General features: G+C 46.6%; 1 protein-coding gene across 1 annotated transcript in view; it reads left to right on the top strand.

The window, feature by feature from the left end:
- Positions 1-18084, top strand: part of col22a1 (collagen, type XXII, alpha 1) — a 306811-nt gene that overhangs the window by 211804 nt on the left and 76923 nt on the right. The window contains exons 31-32 of the mRNA XM_072246143.1: positions 422-454; positions 1176-1229. Coding sequence (XP_072102244.1) covers positions 422-454; positions 1176-1229 — 87 coding nt within the window. The remainder of the gene's footprint in view (positions 1-421; positions 455-1175; positions 1230-18084) is intronic.

Raw genomic sequence — 18084 nt, forward strand, 5'->3', positions numbered from 1 at the left:
AACTTATCAATCACCCCTGCTGTGGACCACTTTCTGGAGGTCCAATTCTACAAAGAAGGGATCCGTATGCTCCACGACCGCTGGACTAAGTGTCTTAATGTAAGAGGGACTAAATGTGCTAGGTTTTCCAAAATTGACTCCTTCTATCTAAGGCTACCAACTTAACAATCACCCCTCGTATGTACGTGCCTAAGACTTTTGCACAATACTGTATATGTGGCAACCATTGACTCATACACTCCATTGGGTTGTACCTTGGCAGGGTATTGCACTCCAGTGACGCAAATGAAGAACAAAAATCCCAAAGTAAATATGTCAATAGCCACCCACAGACTAAAATTAGTGCAGCAGACTGAAGCAGTTTCAAGCAAGTATTTGACATTTCAGGCTAAGTTTAGTGTCTATCCTCTTTTCTTTCCAGGCAATTGATGGCTTTCCTGTACCTGGGATACCGGTAAGCTTGGAATAAATATCAGTTTTCTTTAATATCTTCAGATGGCGATACCACATAGAATTATTCACCAAGACATAGTGTAAAATAATTACACAAATGAAGCCCTCACATTTGACTTTTACAGTGCACAATTTCGATCTCAATTACTTGTACTGAGTTTGGAACCCCAATTCCTTTAGCTTTAATGAATCTGAATTTCTAAAGCCACTTTACAGTATGTGTATACATTCGCAACAATTAACTCAATATAAATACCTTCCTAATTTTGTTCGTGAGATTATTAGGGAGCAGATACATAGGAACGTCACACTACTTCTAAATTTCCTCAAGGAAATATATTGTCATAATTGAAAAGAACTAAAACTTCCACCTAGCAGAATTTTGTGAAGAATGTCATAGCATAGAATTCAACAATTCATGAAGTTTATAGTTTATTTATTAGAACGTGCTCAGCAAATTCTTGATTTTTGGTGACATCCACATTCTGTGAAGGATGATTAAACGAAAATAAATTCTGCTGAGGAGAATGAGCGGCAAGGTTATGATAGTAGATAATTCTTAAAGCAAAGAGACATCTTTCGTATTTCTCAGCATGAAATCAATATCGAAAGATTTTTATATTAACAAGAGAGAATCTCTCAAGAAAATAATCTATATCATTGTGATCTTGGACGGCAATGACCGACAGCTATTTCTGTTCCTTTCTGGTTTTTTCTCCTAGGGCTTGAATGGAGAGAAAGGAGAAAAAGGAGCCCCTGGAGAGCCAGGAGAGCCTGTAAGTATTAACAATCAGGATTTCTGAAGCAATGCTTCAAATTGTCAAATCTGTAACTTTGTACAAGTATAATTAAGAAAGTTAACCAAAATGGATTCTGGTGGCTTCGAGTCATCGAGGTATACAGCACAGAAACAGGCCCTTCAGCCCAACAGGTTCATGCCTACCAGGAGTCCTTTCTAAGCTTGTTCCATTTGCCTGTGGTTGGCCCATGTTCCTCTAAGCCTTACTCAAACATGTCCCTGTCCAAATGCCTTTCAATGCTGTCAATGTACCTGTTTCCGCCATTTCCTCTGTCAGATCATTCCATAAACTGACACCCCCACCCCAGTGGGTAAAAACGTTACCTCTCAGATTCCTTTTAAATCTCTCTCCTCTCATCCTAAATCTACGCTCTCTAGCTCTTGATTTCCCAAACTTGGAAAAAAGACCATTAACATTCATCCAATCCGTGCCCCTCATAATCCTATGTTCCAACGATAAAACATTCCAAACTGTTCAACCTCCATCCTTAACTCAGTCCCTCAAGTCCTAGCAACATCTTTGTAAATCTCTTCTGCAGACATTTGGCATCTTTCCTTTTGCAAGATGACCAAATTGAACACAGTATTCCAAATACAGCCTCGCCAGTGCCTTTGTCTTCATGATATAAAGACCATTTTTGAAGGAAGTTTCATGAATATGAATGCACAACTGGTAGACTATGTACCCCATAGCTCACTGAGAACATGCCCCATCTTGTCTGAGTGTGAACCCCTCAAGCTATCGGTGTCTCAGACTCAATCTACAAGTGACCTTGCTACCTTTAAATTGTCAACCAGGTGTAAAAAGTGGAAGAAAGAAACCTGTAAGGAAATATTTTGCAGCAGCAGAGAATGCAAAGTAGCGTGTGTAAAATATCATTTTCTGCCTTGACTCCGTAGATACATGACTCAGAGAGTTAGTTATTTATTTAAAGACACAGCACAGTAACGGGTCCATCTGGCACAGTGAGTCTGTGCCATTCAGTTCCACTCATGGGACCAATTAACCTACTAAACTATACGTTTTAGAATGTGTTAGGAAATCAGAGTACCCGGAGGAAACCCACAGAGCACAGAAACAGGTCTTTCAGCTCAACAGCCATGCCAACCAAACTGACAATATAAATTAATCTCATTTGCCTGCTGTTGACATACATCCTCTAAACCTTTACTATCCATGAACTTCTCCAAACACTCTATAAACATTGTGATTTCCTACTGCTCTACCACTTTCCTTGGAAATTCATTCCATATGCCACCACTCCCTATGCCCCTCAGACCCCATGAAGTATTCTCTCTTTCACTTAAGCCTATGGCCTTAAGTGTTACAATCCACCATCTTGAGAAAAAAAATCACTGTAACCTTAATTTTATAAATTTCTCTGTGGTCATGAGATTGTAGACAGAAAAATTGCTTCCACTCTGTAACAGGAGGAATGCACATGTATGCCCCTCCAAGATCTGACAGATTTAAATCCCCGACCATGCATCTGAATTTTTACCTCTACTTAATCAATTGAATTCAACTGAATTCCTTTATGTTCAAAAACCTGTCATTCTCAGCATTGGAGCCTCTTACAGCAGTCTTGAATGGAGAAATCCAAATATTCGCCATCATCTGGATGAACAAAATTCTTTTCATCTTTCCTGCTATTTTAAGACACCCTAGCCAGGGGAAATATCTTCCCTGCATCAACCTTTTCAACTACTGTAACTTGCATTTCGGAGAGATTGTCAAACTTCTATTGAGAATGGATTCAACATGCGTTCTCTCTTCTCAGAGGACAAATCTCACAGTCTGGTGAACTTTTGCTGTACCTGTTCCTTCCTCGGACTAAACGTGTGCACATCATTCCAGGTGCATTTTGCCAGGGCCTGATATAATTGCAGTGAGATTTACTTACTCTGGTATTCAAATCTTACTGCAGTAAAGGCCATTCAGCTTCTTAATTGCTTGGCTTACCTTCACTTTATTTTTCAGTATTTGTGCACCATCTCTCTCTGTAAAATAACCACCTGACTACTTTTCCTACCTAAGTGAATGATTTCTTGTCGGAGTATGTTCCATCTGTTTGGTCCCCATTCATTCATTAACCTACCTATAGCCCTCTGATGCTTCCTGGATAGACTATGGTTGTTTTTTTTTTTCTCATTTGAAATATTAAAACAAATAATAAGCAGCTTGCTTATTGAACCTTGCTACACCCCGCTCATCACAGGTTTCCATCATGAAAATGCACTGTTTATCCCTACAGTCAGTTTTCTGTTCTTTAACCAATCCTCATTCCACAAACATATATGACCCTCAATATTTTGTGCTCTTGGTTTGTTTAAATCCTTTTAAGTCGAATGTTATTGAATACTTTCTGTACTTAAGTGCAACACATCAACTGGTGAATCCTTATCTGCTTGGTTAGTAACAATTTCAAAAGCCCCAAACAGATTTGCCAAATAAAATTTCCCTTTATATTTCCATCTGGACCATAACAAATTTAATTATAAATGTCCTGTTGTAGCGGTGTGCTACACACAGCGCTAGAATAACAACACGTAGTCGGTGAGTTGTAGTTGTGAAAAAAGAGGTTTATTCAAATTTCGCGGCCTGCTTTAAAGCCTTGCCGTTCCCGCCCTCCCTGGGCGGGACTGCTGTGGGGAATGCATATTCGCAGACCCTTTCCACACGCGGGTTCTTCCCCCTGTTGGTGAAGATGGCCTAGCGCCCTTTTTGGGGCCAGCCTCTCTGCTGGCGCGCACCGCCTTGTGAGCCAGTTCGAGTCCGCTGGAAAGTGGGTCACCACATAACCCTCCCCCGCCCCCCCCAGAACCGGCGATACATCCCCCAATGTCCACAGTCTGGATCAGCCTCTGTTTGGGAGGTCTGCCCCTGCGCCGCGGTGCCTGAGCCCAGACCGGCTGCACCAAGTCCACATGGGCCGGTTTGAGTCTGTCCACTGTGAAGACCTCCTCTCTCACTCCAATGTCCAGCATGAACGTGGACCCGTTGTTCCTGATCACCTTAAACGGCCCCTCGGAGGGCCGCTGTAGTGGTGCCCGGTGTCCGGCCCGTCGTACAAAAAGAAATTTACAGTTCTGCAGGTCTTTGGTTATGCAGGTCGGGCTCTGTCCATGCTGTGAAGTGGGTATGGGGGCCAGGTTACCAAGCCTCTCCCGTAGTCTGTCCAGGACTGCTGCGGGTTCCTTCTCTTGTCCCCTTGGGGTCGGTATGAACTCTCCTGGGACTACCAGGTGTGCGCCATACACCAACTCGGCCGACGAGGTGTGCAGATCCTCCTTGGGCGCCGTGCAGACTCCGAGCAGGACCCAGGGAAGTTCGTCCACCCAGTTAGGCCCTTCCAGGCAGGCTATGAGAGCCGACTTCAGGTGATGGTGGAAACGCTCCACTAGTCCGTTTGACTGTGGGTGGTAGGCAGTTGTGTGGTGTAGCTGTGTTCCTAAAAGGCTGGCCATAGCCGACCACAGGCTGGAGGTGAACTGGGCGCCCCTGTCGGAGGTAATGTGGGCTGGTACCCCAAAGCATGCTACCCAGGTTGCGATCAGTGCTCGGGCGCAGGATTCGGAGGTGGTGTCGGTGAGCGGGACCGCCTCTGGCCATCTGGTGAACCGGTCTACGATAGTTAGGAGGACACTGGCAGGGGCCCTACGATATCCAGATGAATGTGGTCGAACCTCCGGCGGGTGGGTTCGAACTGCTGTGGCGGAGCCTTGGTGTGCCGCTGCACCTTGGCCATTTGGCACTGCATGTACGTTTTGGCCCATTCACTGACCTGTTTACGAAGTCCATGCCAAACGAACTTGTTGGAAACCAGCCGGACGGTTGTCCTGATGGAGGGGTGTGCTAAGTTGTGAATGGAGTCGAAAACTCGCCGCTGCCAGGCAGCCGGGACGATGGGGCGGGGTTGGCCGGTAGCTCCGTCACACAGTCAGGTCCTCTCACCTGGGCCTACGGGGAGGTCTTGGAGCTGCAAACCGGAGACCGCAGTCCTGTAACTGGGGATCTCAGTGTCTGCCTGCTGTGCCTCTGCCAGCGCTGCATAGTCCACCCCCTGGGACGGGGCCTGTATGGTAGGTCTGGATAGTGCGTCCGCCACGACGTTGTCCCTTCCTGAGACATGCTGGATGTCCGTCGTGTATTCGGAGATGTAGGACATATGTCGCTGCTGGCAGGATGACCAGGGATTGGACACCTTAGTGAACGCAAAGGTAAGCGGTTTGTGGTCTGTGAATGCAGTGAAGGGCCTACCTTCTAAGAAGTACCTGAAATGCCGGATTGCCAGGTATAGTGCCAATAGCTCCCGGTCGAGAGCACTGTATTTGAGTTCGGGTGGTCGTAGGTGTTTGCTGAAGAACGCCAGGGGTTGCCAGCGACCCTCAATGAGTTGTTCCAGCACTCCACCGACTGCTGTGTTGGATGCATCCACCGTGAGGGCAGTAGGAACGTCCGTTCTGGGGTGCAGTAGCATCGCGGCATTTGCCAAGGCTTCTTTGGTTTTAACGAAAGCAGTTGCGGCCTCTTCGTCCCAGGTAATGTCCTTGCCCTTACCCAACATTAGAGTGAACAGGGGGTGCATGATTCGGGCTGCTGAGGGGAGGAAACGGTGGTAGAAATTCACCATACCCACGAATTCCTGCAGGCCTTTGATTGTGTTGGGTCAGGGGAAGTTGCGGACCGCATCTACCTTGACGGGCATAAGGGTTGCCCTGTCTTTAGTAATCCTGTGACCCAGGAAGTTGATGGTGTCGAGTCCGAACTGGCATTTGGCCGGGTTGATTGTAAGGCCGAATTCACTCAGGCGGGAGTAGAGCTGGCGGAGGTGAGACAGATGCTTCTGCCGACTACTGCTGGCTATGAGGATGTCGTCCAAATAGATGAATGCAAAGTCCAGGTCGTGTCCCACCGCGTCCATTAGCTGCTGGAATGTCTGTGCGGCATCCTTTAGGCTGAATGGCATTTGGAGGAATTCGAAAAGGCCAAAGGGGGGGTGAGTGCTGTTTTGGGGATGTCGTCTGGATGTACCAGGATTTGATAGTATCCCCGGACGAGGTCTACCTTGGAAAAGATCCTTGTGCCGTGTAGGTTTGCTGCAAAGTCTTGAATGTGCGGCACATGGTAGCGGTCTGGCTTTGTAGCCTCGTTCAGTCTGTGGTAGTCATCACATGGTCTCCAGCCCCCCCCCCCCACCCCTGTTGCCTTGGGCACCATGTGCTGGGGAGAGGCCCATGGGCTGTCGGACAGTCGTATGATCCCCAATTCCTCCATCTTCTTGAACTCCTCCTTCGCCAGTCGGAGCTTGTCCAGGGGAAGCCTTCGAGCACGGGCGTGGAAGGGTGGTCCCTGGGTCGGGATGTGGTGCTGTACTCCGTAACTCGGCATGGCTGCCGTGAACTGTGGTGTCAGAACTGATGGGAAATCTGTCAGGACCCTGGTGAATTCGTCATCGGACAGCGTGATGGAGTCCAGGTGTGGGGCTGGCAACTTGGCTTCACCCAGGGAGAACGTTTGAAAAGTCTTGGCGTGGACTAGTCGCTTCCCTTGCAAGTCGACCAGCAGGCTGTGAGCTCGCAGAAAATCCGCCCCCAGGAGTGGTTGGGCCACGGCGGCCAGTGTGAAGTCCCACATGAACCGGCTGGAGCTGAACTGCAGCTGCACCGTGCGGGTGCCGTAGGTCCATATTGTGCTGCCATTTGTGGCCCTCAGTGTGGGTCCCGGTTCTCTGTTGCGGGTGTCATAACTCGTTGGAGGTAAAACGCTGATCTCCGCTCCAGTGTCGACCAAAAAAATCAGCGTCCGGACTGCTTGTCCCAGACATACAGGAGGCTGTCCTGACGGCCAGCGGCCGTGGCCATCAGCGGTAGCTGGCCCTGGCGTTTCCCGGGAATTTGCAGGGCAGTCTTCAGTGGCGGGCCTCTGTGCCCCACCGCTGGTGGTAGAAGCACCATTGTTCGTTGGGCTCCTCACTCCCATCGTGGGGTTTTGTAGGCTCTGCTGCCGGGCCTGGTCTGGTCTGCCATTGGGCACGTGGCTTGGTGATCTGTGCGACAGACGCCCCTCTCTCCTTCTTGGCATTCCACAGCACATCTGCCTGGGCCGCCACCTTCCGGGGGTCGCTGAAATCTGCGTCGGACGTCTGTCCTCGGGCAGTTGCTCTAGGAACGTCTGCTCAAACATGAAGCAGGGTTTGTGTCCTTCAGCCAGGGCCAGTATTTCATTCATTAATGCCGATGGCGGCCTGTCTCCCAAACCATCTAGGTGCATTAAGTGGCGTGCTCGTTCGCGCCGTGAGAGTCCGAAAGTCCTTATGAGCAGGGTTTTGAATGCTGTGTATTTGCCGTCCTTCGGGGGCGACTGTATACACTTGTGCGGCTGTCTCCTGGTCGAGGGAGCTCACCACACAGTAGTAACGAGTGGAATCCGAGGTTATCTGCCGAATGTGGAATTGGGCTTCTGCTTGTTTGAACCATTGGTGAGTTCGCAGCATCCAGAAGCTTGGCAGTTTTAACGAAACTGCATGAACAGATGCGACGTCGGTCACCTCTGGCCCATATATCGTTTGGGCCATCGGGGTCACCAAATGTAGTGGTGTGCTGCACACCGCTAGAATAACGACAGGTAGTCGGTGAGTTGTAGTTGCGAAAAAAGAGGTTTATTCAAACTGCGGCCTCCTTTAAAGCCTTCCCGTTACCGCCCTGCCTGGGTGGGACTGCTGTGGGGAATGCATATTCGCAGACCCTTCCGGCATGCGGGTTTTTCCCCCTGCTGGTGAAGATGGCCTGGCACCCTTTTTGGGGCCGGCCTCTCTGCCAGTGTGTGCCGTTTTGTGAGCTGGTTCGAGTGCGCTGGAAAGTGGGTCACCACACTGTTACAATTTTAGTTATAATACATGCTGTTATTTCAATGTCAAGCTGATCTATAATTCTTTTATTCCATCCTTCCTTAAATGGTGGTGGGACAGTGGATTTAGTTCTTACCATCCAGGCTCTGTGAACCTCTCCTGAATATATGAACATTTTGAAGACGATAGCTAGTATATTCACTGTTTAGAAAGTCACCTCCTTCAAAAAACCTATCATGCTATTAAATTTCTTTCAGCTTCTCAATTGCTTTTGAGTATCAATCTCTATTATTTCCAGAAAGTCTTTCTGTGTTTTCTTTCTGTGAAGGCACAAATAAAATACTTGTTTCATCTGTAGAAAGTCCTACATACATCAGAAAAGAAGCTGTTTATAAGTTAATTCACCTCCATCTTCTTGATGGGCAATAAAACTAATTTTTTCTGGTGCTTACAAAATCTGCCCCCAAAAACTGAATTTAGAAAATTACCAGCTGGTGGCAGCAGAGGTAAGTAATCCAGCAGAGCCTGGCTAAATGTTTCTTTTGGAAAAATCTTGTTTACTGGTCTTTAATGTAAATAATTTTTACCTAGTATCATTTGGCCCTATGCAGCAATTTTGTCTAAATGTCCTTTGAATTATTAATTATTGAGGTATTTAAATCTATTACTTAATGGCCCGTTTACTTATCCCCAAATATGGCATTGTTTGCTATTGACCAGACAACACTATTTACTTCATAGAGGTTGAAGTTCAAAATTTAAAGTAATTTTATTATCAGCGTACACATATGTCACTATATCCAACTCTGATATTCATTTTCTTGCAAACATACTCACTATATCAATGGAATAATAACCATAACAGATTCATGAAAGATTGCACCAACTTGGGCATTTAACCAGCGTGCAAAAGACAACAAACTGTGCAAATACAAAAAGAAAGAAATAATAATCAATAAGCAATAAATATTGAGATCATGAGATGAAGAGTCCTTGAAAGTGAGTCCGTTGGTCGTGAAACATTTCAGTGATGGTGCAAGTGAAGTTAAGTGAAGTTATCCTCTTTGGTTCAAGAGCCTGATGTTTGATGGGTAGTACCTGTACCAGGTGGTGTGAGGCCTGATGCTCCTGCACCTTCTTTTTGATGGCAGCAGCAAGAAGAGAGGTGGGCATGGGCATCTCTGATGCTGTGTCAGATTTGAAGGAAATTAAGTTTTGTAATTCACATCAGGAGTGCCACTCTTGAAGGCATTTCATATTTGATAAATGAGGTTAAATGTCACTGAAGGCAATCTGGAAGGTGGACTTGAAGTTGCAGTCAGATCCACCATGATTTCTTTAAGACCATAAGATACTGGAGCAGAATTATGTCATTTAGGCCATCGTGTCTGCTCCGCCATTCCATTATCCCATCATTAAATGACTTCACAGGCTTCTTAGGATGCTCCTAACATCATCATGTTCTCAAGGCAAATAGGAACAACCAGGAAATGCTTGCCTTGACAGGACACTTGCATCCTAAAAAACATGATACTTCCACAATGCTATTAGGGAGTGATCTCCAGGGATTAGCCTCTGCAATATATTTTCATGCTAGAGTTGTGTGAACTTGCAAGCTTTATCCTTCTTTATGATAGGTACTGTTTTGGAAGGTACAGATGAATTAGTTATGCTATTTTGTAGATAGTACATACCTCAATTACTGATGATGAGGTAAGAATGAACACTCAGAATGGTTGATGGGTTGTCCATAAAATTAGCTGTATTACCTGGATGTTGGCGCATGGCCAAATGGTTAAGGCGTCGGTCTAGTGATCTGAAGGTCGCTAGTTCGAGCTTCAGCTGAGGCAGCGTGTTGATTCCTTGAGCAAGGTACTTGACTACACATTGCTCTGCAACGACACCAGTGCCAACCTGTATTGGCCCTAGTGCTCTTCCCTTGGACAACATCAGTGGCGTGGAGAGGGGAGACTTGCAGCATAGGCAACTGCCGGTCTTCCATACAACCTTAACCAGGCTTGTGCCCTGGAAATCTTCCAAGGCACAAATTCATGGTCTCATGAGACTAATAGATGTTTATTATTACCTGGATGTTATTGAGTTTTTTGAGAGTTGTTGGAGCTGCAGTCATCAAATGAAGCATTTTCTATCTTACATCAATCTTGAACCATGGAGATGGTTGTAAAGCTCCAGATGTCAGTAACTGAAGCCTCATCAAGATTGGAACTGAACTTGAGAGAATTCCTGAGGCAGAATAGAAATGCAATAGTGTCATGCTCACTATAGTGCGTCTATTGATGATTGTGTCACTCAAAGAGATATACTTGATTCAACGTATTATCGGCAGTATAAAGTTCAAACTAGCCTGATCAGCCTTTTGAATGGTCCCAGAAGCCAAACCAACAATGATGACACTCTTACTTGGTTTCAGAGGCAAACAACAATTCCATTGGCCATTTGATAGGCCAAATGGCCTATTTCTGCTCCCCTGTTGTATAGTCTTATGGTCACAGAGCCAGTTAGTCATGAGTTGCAGGACACAGTTAACTGGTGACTGTCAGAAGAGGGAAAGGGAATATTAGGCAGTCCGTATAAGGTATACATGTAGTCATTCCCCTCAATAATAAGTATATCCTTTTGGATACTGTTGGTGGAAAGGAATGAGTGAGCAGAGGGAAGCCACAGTCAGGTCTCCAGTGATGAGTCTGACTCTATAGCTCAGAAGGAAGGACAGAGGCGAGGCAAGCAGTAGTGATAAGCTATTCAATGGTTAGGGATGCAGCTAGGAGATTGTCTGACCAAGAATGAGGCTCCCAAATGCCGGGGCCAGAGATATCTCAGATTAAGTCCCAGCATTGTCAAGAGGGAGGATGAGCAGCCAGAGAATGTGGTCCACATTGGTATCATTGACATAGGCAGAGGTCCTGCAAAGTGAGTTCAGAGAGTTAGATGTTAAGTTAATTTTGCACATTGTTTGTTTGTCAGTCTTTTTTATAAATAGTATTTCATAAATTGTATAGTATTTATTTATTTTCCCGTAAATGCCTGCAAGAAAATATATCTCAAGGTAGTATCATTTGTATCCATCTGTTTTGAAGGACAATGGGTGATGATCATCATCATCTCAAGCCTGGGCACAAGGTATGGAGATCCTGAGATGCGCAGCTGCCAAGATCTCCCTCTCGGCCTCACCAGTGTAGCCCAAAGAAAGCTTATGATGCAATACGTTTGGCACCAGCTTGGCTGCGGGAGCTGCCGGAGGGATGTTCAATGATGTCCAGCTGCCTTAGGGACTCCACTCCAGATTTTCTGTCTGGGTTTACTCCCGTTGTCTTTGTCTCTCCTGAGGCTGCCCACAAGGCAATGGGGCTATTTACCCATAGCTGGGGATCTGGTTCAAGAGTACCAGGGCACGTCCACACACCAGTGGGCCTGTGTACTACGTGTGCAGGGGCCAGACCTCCTCCCCATCCTCTGTAGTTCAGCCTGAGTCCGAAGTGAGTTCAATTTCCATGTGTCACCAGTGAGGAGGCACTACATGAGGTTTGCTGTTGGAGAGGCTATGTACTGGCAGGGAAGGACTTACACATTCAGCTCTTCTTTTTGATGGACTGCTAGCCAGCGGTGAAAGCTGAAAGTGAGAGTGACAAGCATGTTCCACTACACCACTGCCACACTAGACTCACCACAATCACTTTGACACCTCGAGCTAGTGTATGGTGACATATACTCTATATACTTTGATAAAAAAATTTAGTTTGACTTTCATCTCCAGGGTGGTAATCTCGGGATTTCTATCCATGTCACATATTAGTGAGGTCAGAATTAAGCAGATGATGCGATTTAACCCATGGCTCGGGAAATGGTGCAGGATGGAGGGCTTCACATTTTTGGATCATTGGGCTCTTTTTAACGGAAGGTGGGACCTGTACAAACAGGACTTTTGCACCTGAACTGGAGGAGGTTCAATCAGAGGTCACCAAGTGGAGTGGCTGTGGGGAAAGTAGATTTTAAGCTTTCAAGCAAAGACTGAAACCAAAAGGCTGTAGTAGGACCAATGTTCCGAGTTGCAGATATTCAATGGAAGGAGTACAGTAGTTAAGGCAGATGAGTTAAAAGCATGAATTGGCATGTGAAATTATGATATTGTAGGCAGTTGTGGGAGGGACAGGACTGGTAGCACAATGTTGTGGTGTTCAGTTGTTTTCAATATGGGGGGTATTAAAAGAGAAGGTGAGCATTGCTTATCAGAGAAAATATCACTGCAGTACTCAGAGAGGATATACAGGAGGACTCATCTACTAAGGGAATATGAGTGAAAGTGAGGAACAAGAAAGAGATAACTACATTAATGGGTTTCTGCTATAGACCTCCCAAGAATCAGTGAGATCTAGAGGTGCAAATTTGTATAGACATAGCAGATATTCATAAGAAAAATAAGGTTTTGATAATACATGATTTTAACTTTCTGCATATAGATTGGGACTCCCATATGTAAAAGGACTAGATGGGATAGAGTTTGTCAAATGTGTTCAAGAAAGTTTCCTTAAAAATATGTAGAGGTCCCAACTAGAGAGGGCATGATACCGAATCTCCTCTTGGGGAATAAGACAGCAGGGGACAGAAGTGTGTGTAGAGGAACTGTTTGGATCAAGTGATCATAATTCCATGAGCTGAAAGAAGTTAAGACTTGTTCTTGGGTTGAGATTCTAAGTTGGAGAAAGGATGATTTTGATGGCATCGGAAGAGATCTGGCAGATGTGGATTCGGATAGGTTGTTTTTGGCAAAGGCAAAGTTGGATGTCTTCAAAAGTGAAATATTGGAATTATGGAATTTGTATGTCCCTGTTAGTAGTAATAATAGGCAAGGCTGACAGGTTTAGGGAACACACACAAAATGCTGGAAGAACTAACACGTCAGGCAGCATCTATGGGGGATGGAGAATAAACCGTCAATGTTTCAGGACAAAATTCTACAGTCAAACTGGAAAGAAAGGTGGGGGGGTGCAGGAGTCACAATAAGAAGGTGGGGGAGGAGATGGAATACAAACTGCCAAGTGAGAGGTGAAACCAAGTGAGGGGAAAGTGGGTGGGGAAGAGGGATGAAGTAGGAAGCTGAGCGATTATAGGTGGAAGAAGTGAAGGGCTGAAAAAGAAGGAATCCAATCGGAGGACAGTGGTTCATTTAATACAGAGAAGGAGGAGGGGTACCAAAATGAGGTGATGGGCAGGTGAGAAAAGAATGGGTGAGAGGGGAACCAGAATGGGAAATGGAAAAAGAGAAAAAGGGGAGGATATAGAAATTACCAGGTTAGAGAAATAGATGTGTTGCTTGTCCAACTTGATTGTGGGCTCTTCATGGCAATAGAGGACGCCATGGACTGACATGTCTGAATGGAAATGGGAAGTCAAAATGTGACCACTGGAAAGTCCCACCTTTTGTGGCGAATGGAGCAAAGGTGCTTGATGAAGATGTCCCCCAACCTAAGCTGGGTCTCACAGATGTAGAGAAAGCCACACTGGGAGCACCAGATACAGTAGGTGATCCCATCAGACTCACAGGTGAAGTGTTACCTCACCTGCAAGGACTGTTTGGAGTCCTGAATGGTGGTGAGGGAGGAGGTATAGAGGCAGGTATAGCAATTATCACACTTGCAGGAATAAGTGCCAGGAGGAAGACCAGTGGGAAGGGATGAGTGGACATGGGAGTCATGTAGAGAGGAATCCTATGGGAAGTGAAAAGTGGTGGAGGGTGGAGGAGGAAAATGTGATTAGTAGTAGGATCCCATTGATAATGGCAAAAATCAGGGAATGATGAGCTGGATATGGAACCTCATGGGGTAGAGTGATGGAATCAAAGAGTATTACAGCTTGTAATACAGGCCCTTCAACCCGCCAAGTTCATGCTGAACGGTGCCCACAGGGTGTTATAAGTGTCAGGAACATGTTGCCAGTGAAATGTACTGGTGGGGATGATGGTAGAGCAGAGATGGCTGAAGTTTCTGGTAATAGTTCACAAGGTGCAGGATAGTTAAGTCCCATAGAGGAAGAAGTTCTCAAATGGCAGGGGTAGGCAACAGTGGCTGAGGAGGGAAGTTAAGGACTGCATAAATGCTGAAGAATGGGCATATAAGGTAGCAAAAGTGAGTGGGAAGTTGCAAATAAAAAAGTTATTAGAAGGGAAAGGATGAAATATGATGGCAGACTAGCTAATAATATAAAGCAGGATATGAAAAGTTTTTTCAGTTATATAAAGAGTAAAAGGGAGGTGAGAGACAAGATTGGACGACTGGAAAATGATGCTGGTGAGGTAGTAATAGAGGACAAAGAAATGACAGATGAACTTAATGGGTACTTTGCATCAGTCTTCACTGTGGAAGACAGTAGCAGTATGCCAGATGTCCATGAGTGTCAGGGAGCAGGAGTGAGTGCCGTTGCTATTACAAAGGAAAAAGTGTGAGGCAATCTCAAAGGTCTGAAGGTGGATAAGTCACCTGGGCCAGATGGACTACACCCCAGAGTCCTGAGTGAGGTTGCTGAAGAGATAATGGATGCATTGTGCATGATCTTTCAAGAATCACTTGATTCTGACATGATCCCGGAGGGCTGGAAGATTGCAAATGTTATTCCACTCTTTAAGAAGGGAGGAAGGCAAAAGAAAGGAAATTATAAGCCAGTTAGCCTAATCTCAGTGGCTGGTAAAGGGTCTGAGTCTATTATTAAGGATGAGGTTTCAAGGTACTTGGAGACTAATGATAAAATAAGTCAAAGTCAGCTTAGTGTCTGTAAAGGAAAATCTTGCCTGATAAATCTATTAGAACATTTTGAGGAAATAACAAGCAGGGTGGACAAAGGAGAGGCAGTGGATGTCATTTACTAGGATGTCAGAAGGCACTTGATAAGATGCCACAAATGAGGCTGCTTAACAACATAAAATCCTACAGCATTATAGGAAAGATACTGGCATGGAGCAGATGACCACACAGAAGTGACGGCGGAGACCTCAAGGTGCCCCAGACACTTCCCTGGAGCAACCACCATAAAGCCCCGTTGGTAGCCATCCACAGTTGCCGGAAGTGAGGCCTCCGCTGCCGACCTCGGAAATCGAGCCCGAGGCTTGGCTGGAGCGGAGGCCTCTGCAACCGTGACTCGGTTTACGGACTTGTTTCAGCAAGGAGCCCGGCCCTCCGGGATTAAGTGTCGGCTTCGGGGCCCGACTCAATTGACAGCCCGGGCCCCCGGCAGCTGGAAGTGGCAGCGGAGCCTCCCCTGTTACTCGGCCCGACCTGGAGCGTCTGACCAACCTCAAAGAGCTGACAACAACACACTGCATCGATGGAAACCTGGAAAGATGCACTACTTACCGAGGAAGCCTGGGAAAAGATCTGGGCTGCTGGTCAGATCGAAGCTGAGGGGCTTCAGGGTCCCTATGCCCACCATCCTACTAGCTAATGTGCAAGCCATAGAGAACAAGGTGGATGATCTTAAAGGGAGACTCACCTACTGCAGGAAGATGCAGAACTGCTGTGTATTCTGTTTCACCGAGACCTGGCTCTCCACTGCCACCCCTGACTGTGCCATCCGACTGGAGAGATTTTCGATCCATCGGATGGACTGCACGGCGTCTTCGGGCAAGATGAGGGGAGGTACTGTCTGCCTACTGATCAACACTGGGTGGTGCTCGGACACAGTGGTACTGACAAGCTCCTGCAGCCCGGACCTGGAACACCTGTTGGTGAAGTGTCGTCCCTACTATCTGCCACGGAAATTCATCTCGGTCATACTGACAGCGGTCGACATTCCCCCCCAGGTGGACTTGGAGTGTGCTCTGAACATACTGTATGCAAACATCTGTGAACTTGAGACCAGGTATCCGGAGGCTTTGCTCATTACAGCTGGGGACTTTAACCAGGCCAACCTCAGAAAGGTGCTGCCGAAGTTATACCAACATGTCTCCTGCCCCACTAGAGGCCCGAATATACTTGACCACTGCTACACAGCAGTCAAGGATGCCTACCATTCCGTCCCACGACCTCACTTCGGAAAATCGGACCATCAGGCCGTACTCCTCCTCCCGGCTTACAAACAGAAACTGAAGCAGGAGGTCACGGAGACAAAAGTAGTGTCACGTTGGACAGAGGAAACGGATGAGGTCCTTCGTGACTGCTTTGAATTGGTGGACTGGTTAGTATTCAAGGACTCGGCAGCTAACCTCGATGAGTATGCCTCAGCTGTCACGAACTTTATTTGGAAATGCACGGAGGACTGTGTGTCTCGCAAGACGATCCGGGTATTCCCTAACCGGAAACCTTGGATGAATTATGAGGTCAAGTCCCTTTTGAAGGCTAGATTTGCGGCTTTTAGGTCTGGGGATACCAGTCGCTACATGGAATCCAGGCGTGAACTCCGGAAAGCCATTAAGGGCGCCAAGAGGCAATATCGAGCCAAGTTGGAAGCCCAGGCTAACCAAAGGGATGCCAGTAGACTATGGCAGGGTCTAAATGAGATCACTGGGCGCAAAGAAAAGGCTGGGAATATCAATAACTGTGGCACTTCTCTTCCTGACAAACTTAACGTATTCTATGCAAGATTTGAACAGAAGAGGAACGTCCCACTCCCTCCGGATGAACCAGACCTGGTGGCATTGAGATTCATCGTCACCGAGGAGGACATTAGAAGGGCCTTCCTGAAGATAAATCCAAGGAAGGCGACGGGCCCAGATGGCGTCCCAGGACGGGTTCTCCGGGCCTATGCAAGCGAGCTAGCTGGAGTGTTTGCTGACATCTTCAACTGCTCCTTGCTTCAGTCTGAGATACTCTCATGTTTTAAGAAGGCAACGATAATCCCAGTGCCGAAGAAGAGCAAGGTGGCATGCCTGAATGACTATCGACCTGAATGACATCAATTGCTATGAAGTGCTTCGAGAGATTGGTTTTGGCACACACCAACCAAAGCCTACCGGTCAACCCCGACGCTTTGCAATTCGCCTACCGGAGCAACAGGTCAACGGCAGATGCCATCTTTCTGGCCCTACATTCCTCCTTAGAACACCTGGAGAATAAAGACGCATACGTAAGTGTGGTAAACCATATATATATGTTGTAACCGGCTTAACTGTCTGGACACGACCCTCTGCTGACTGCCCCTGTAGCTCCTCCCACAGAGTCCTGTATAAAAGTGTTTCGCCTTGACCCTCCCCCTCAGTCCGGGGGCAGACACTCACCGTGGAGGTCGTATTGTACAGCAAATAAAAGCCTTTCACTATTTTACCAAACCTCAGTCTTTTGGAGTTATTGAAGGTGCTTCAGTAAGGCTCCTTTTCAGTGACTACAGCTCTGCCTTTAATACCATCATTCCAAATAAACTGATTCCTAAACTCCAGAACCTGGGCCTTAGCACTCAGATCTGCAGCTGGATTTTCAACTTCCTCACAGACAGGACCCAGGCTGTAAAAATAGTGGACAAGCTCTCCTCTACAATCACTCTAAGCACTGGTGCCCCACAAGGCTGTGTACTCAGCCCCCTGCTGTACTCACTGTACACCCATGATTGTGTAGCCAAGTTTCCATCAAACTCAATATATAAGTTTGCTGATGACACAACAATTGTAGGCCGTATCTCGGGTAATGATGAGTTTGAGTACAGAGAGGAAATTAAGAACCTGGTGGCATGGTGCGAAGACAATAACCTATCCCTCAACGTCAGCAAGACGAAGGAATTGGTTGTTGACTTAAGGAGTAGTGGACCGCACGACCCAATTTACATCAGTGGTGCGCAAGTGGAACAGGTCAAAAGCTTTAAGTTCCTCGGGGTCAATGTCACAAATGACCTGACTTGGTCCAACCAAGCAGAGTTCAATGCCAAGAAGGCCCACCAGCGCCTTTACTTCCTGAGAAAACTAAAGAAATTTGGCCTGTCCCCTAAAACCCTCACTAATTTTTATAGATGCACCGTAGAAAGCATTCTTCTAGGGTGTATCAC

This window comes from Mobula birostris, chromosome 1 (assembly GCF_030028105.1).
Source record: "Mobula birostris isolate sMobBir1 chromosome 1, sMobBir1.hap1, whole genome shotgun sequence".
In the NCBI taxonomy this organism is placed as follows: domain Eukaryota; kingdom Metazoa; phylum Chordata; class Chondrichthyes; order Myliobatiformes; family Myliobatidae; genus Mobula; species Mobula birostris.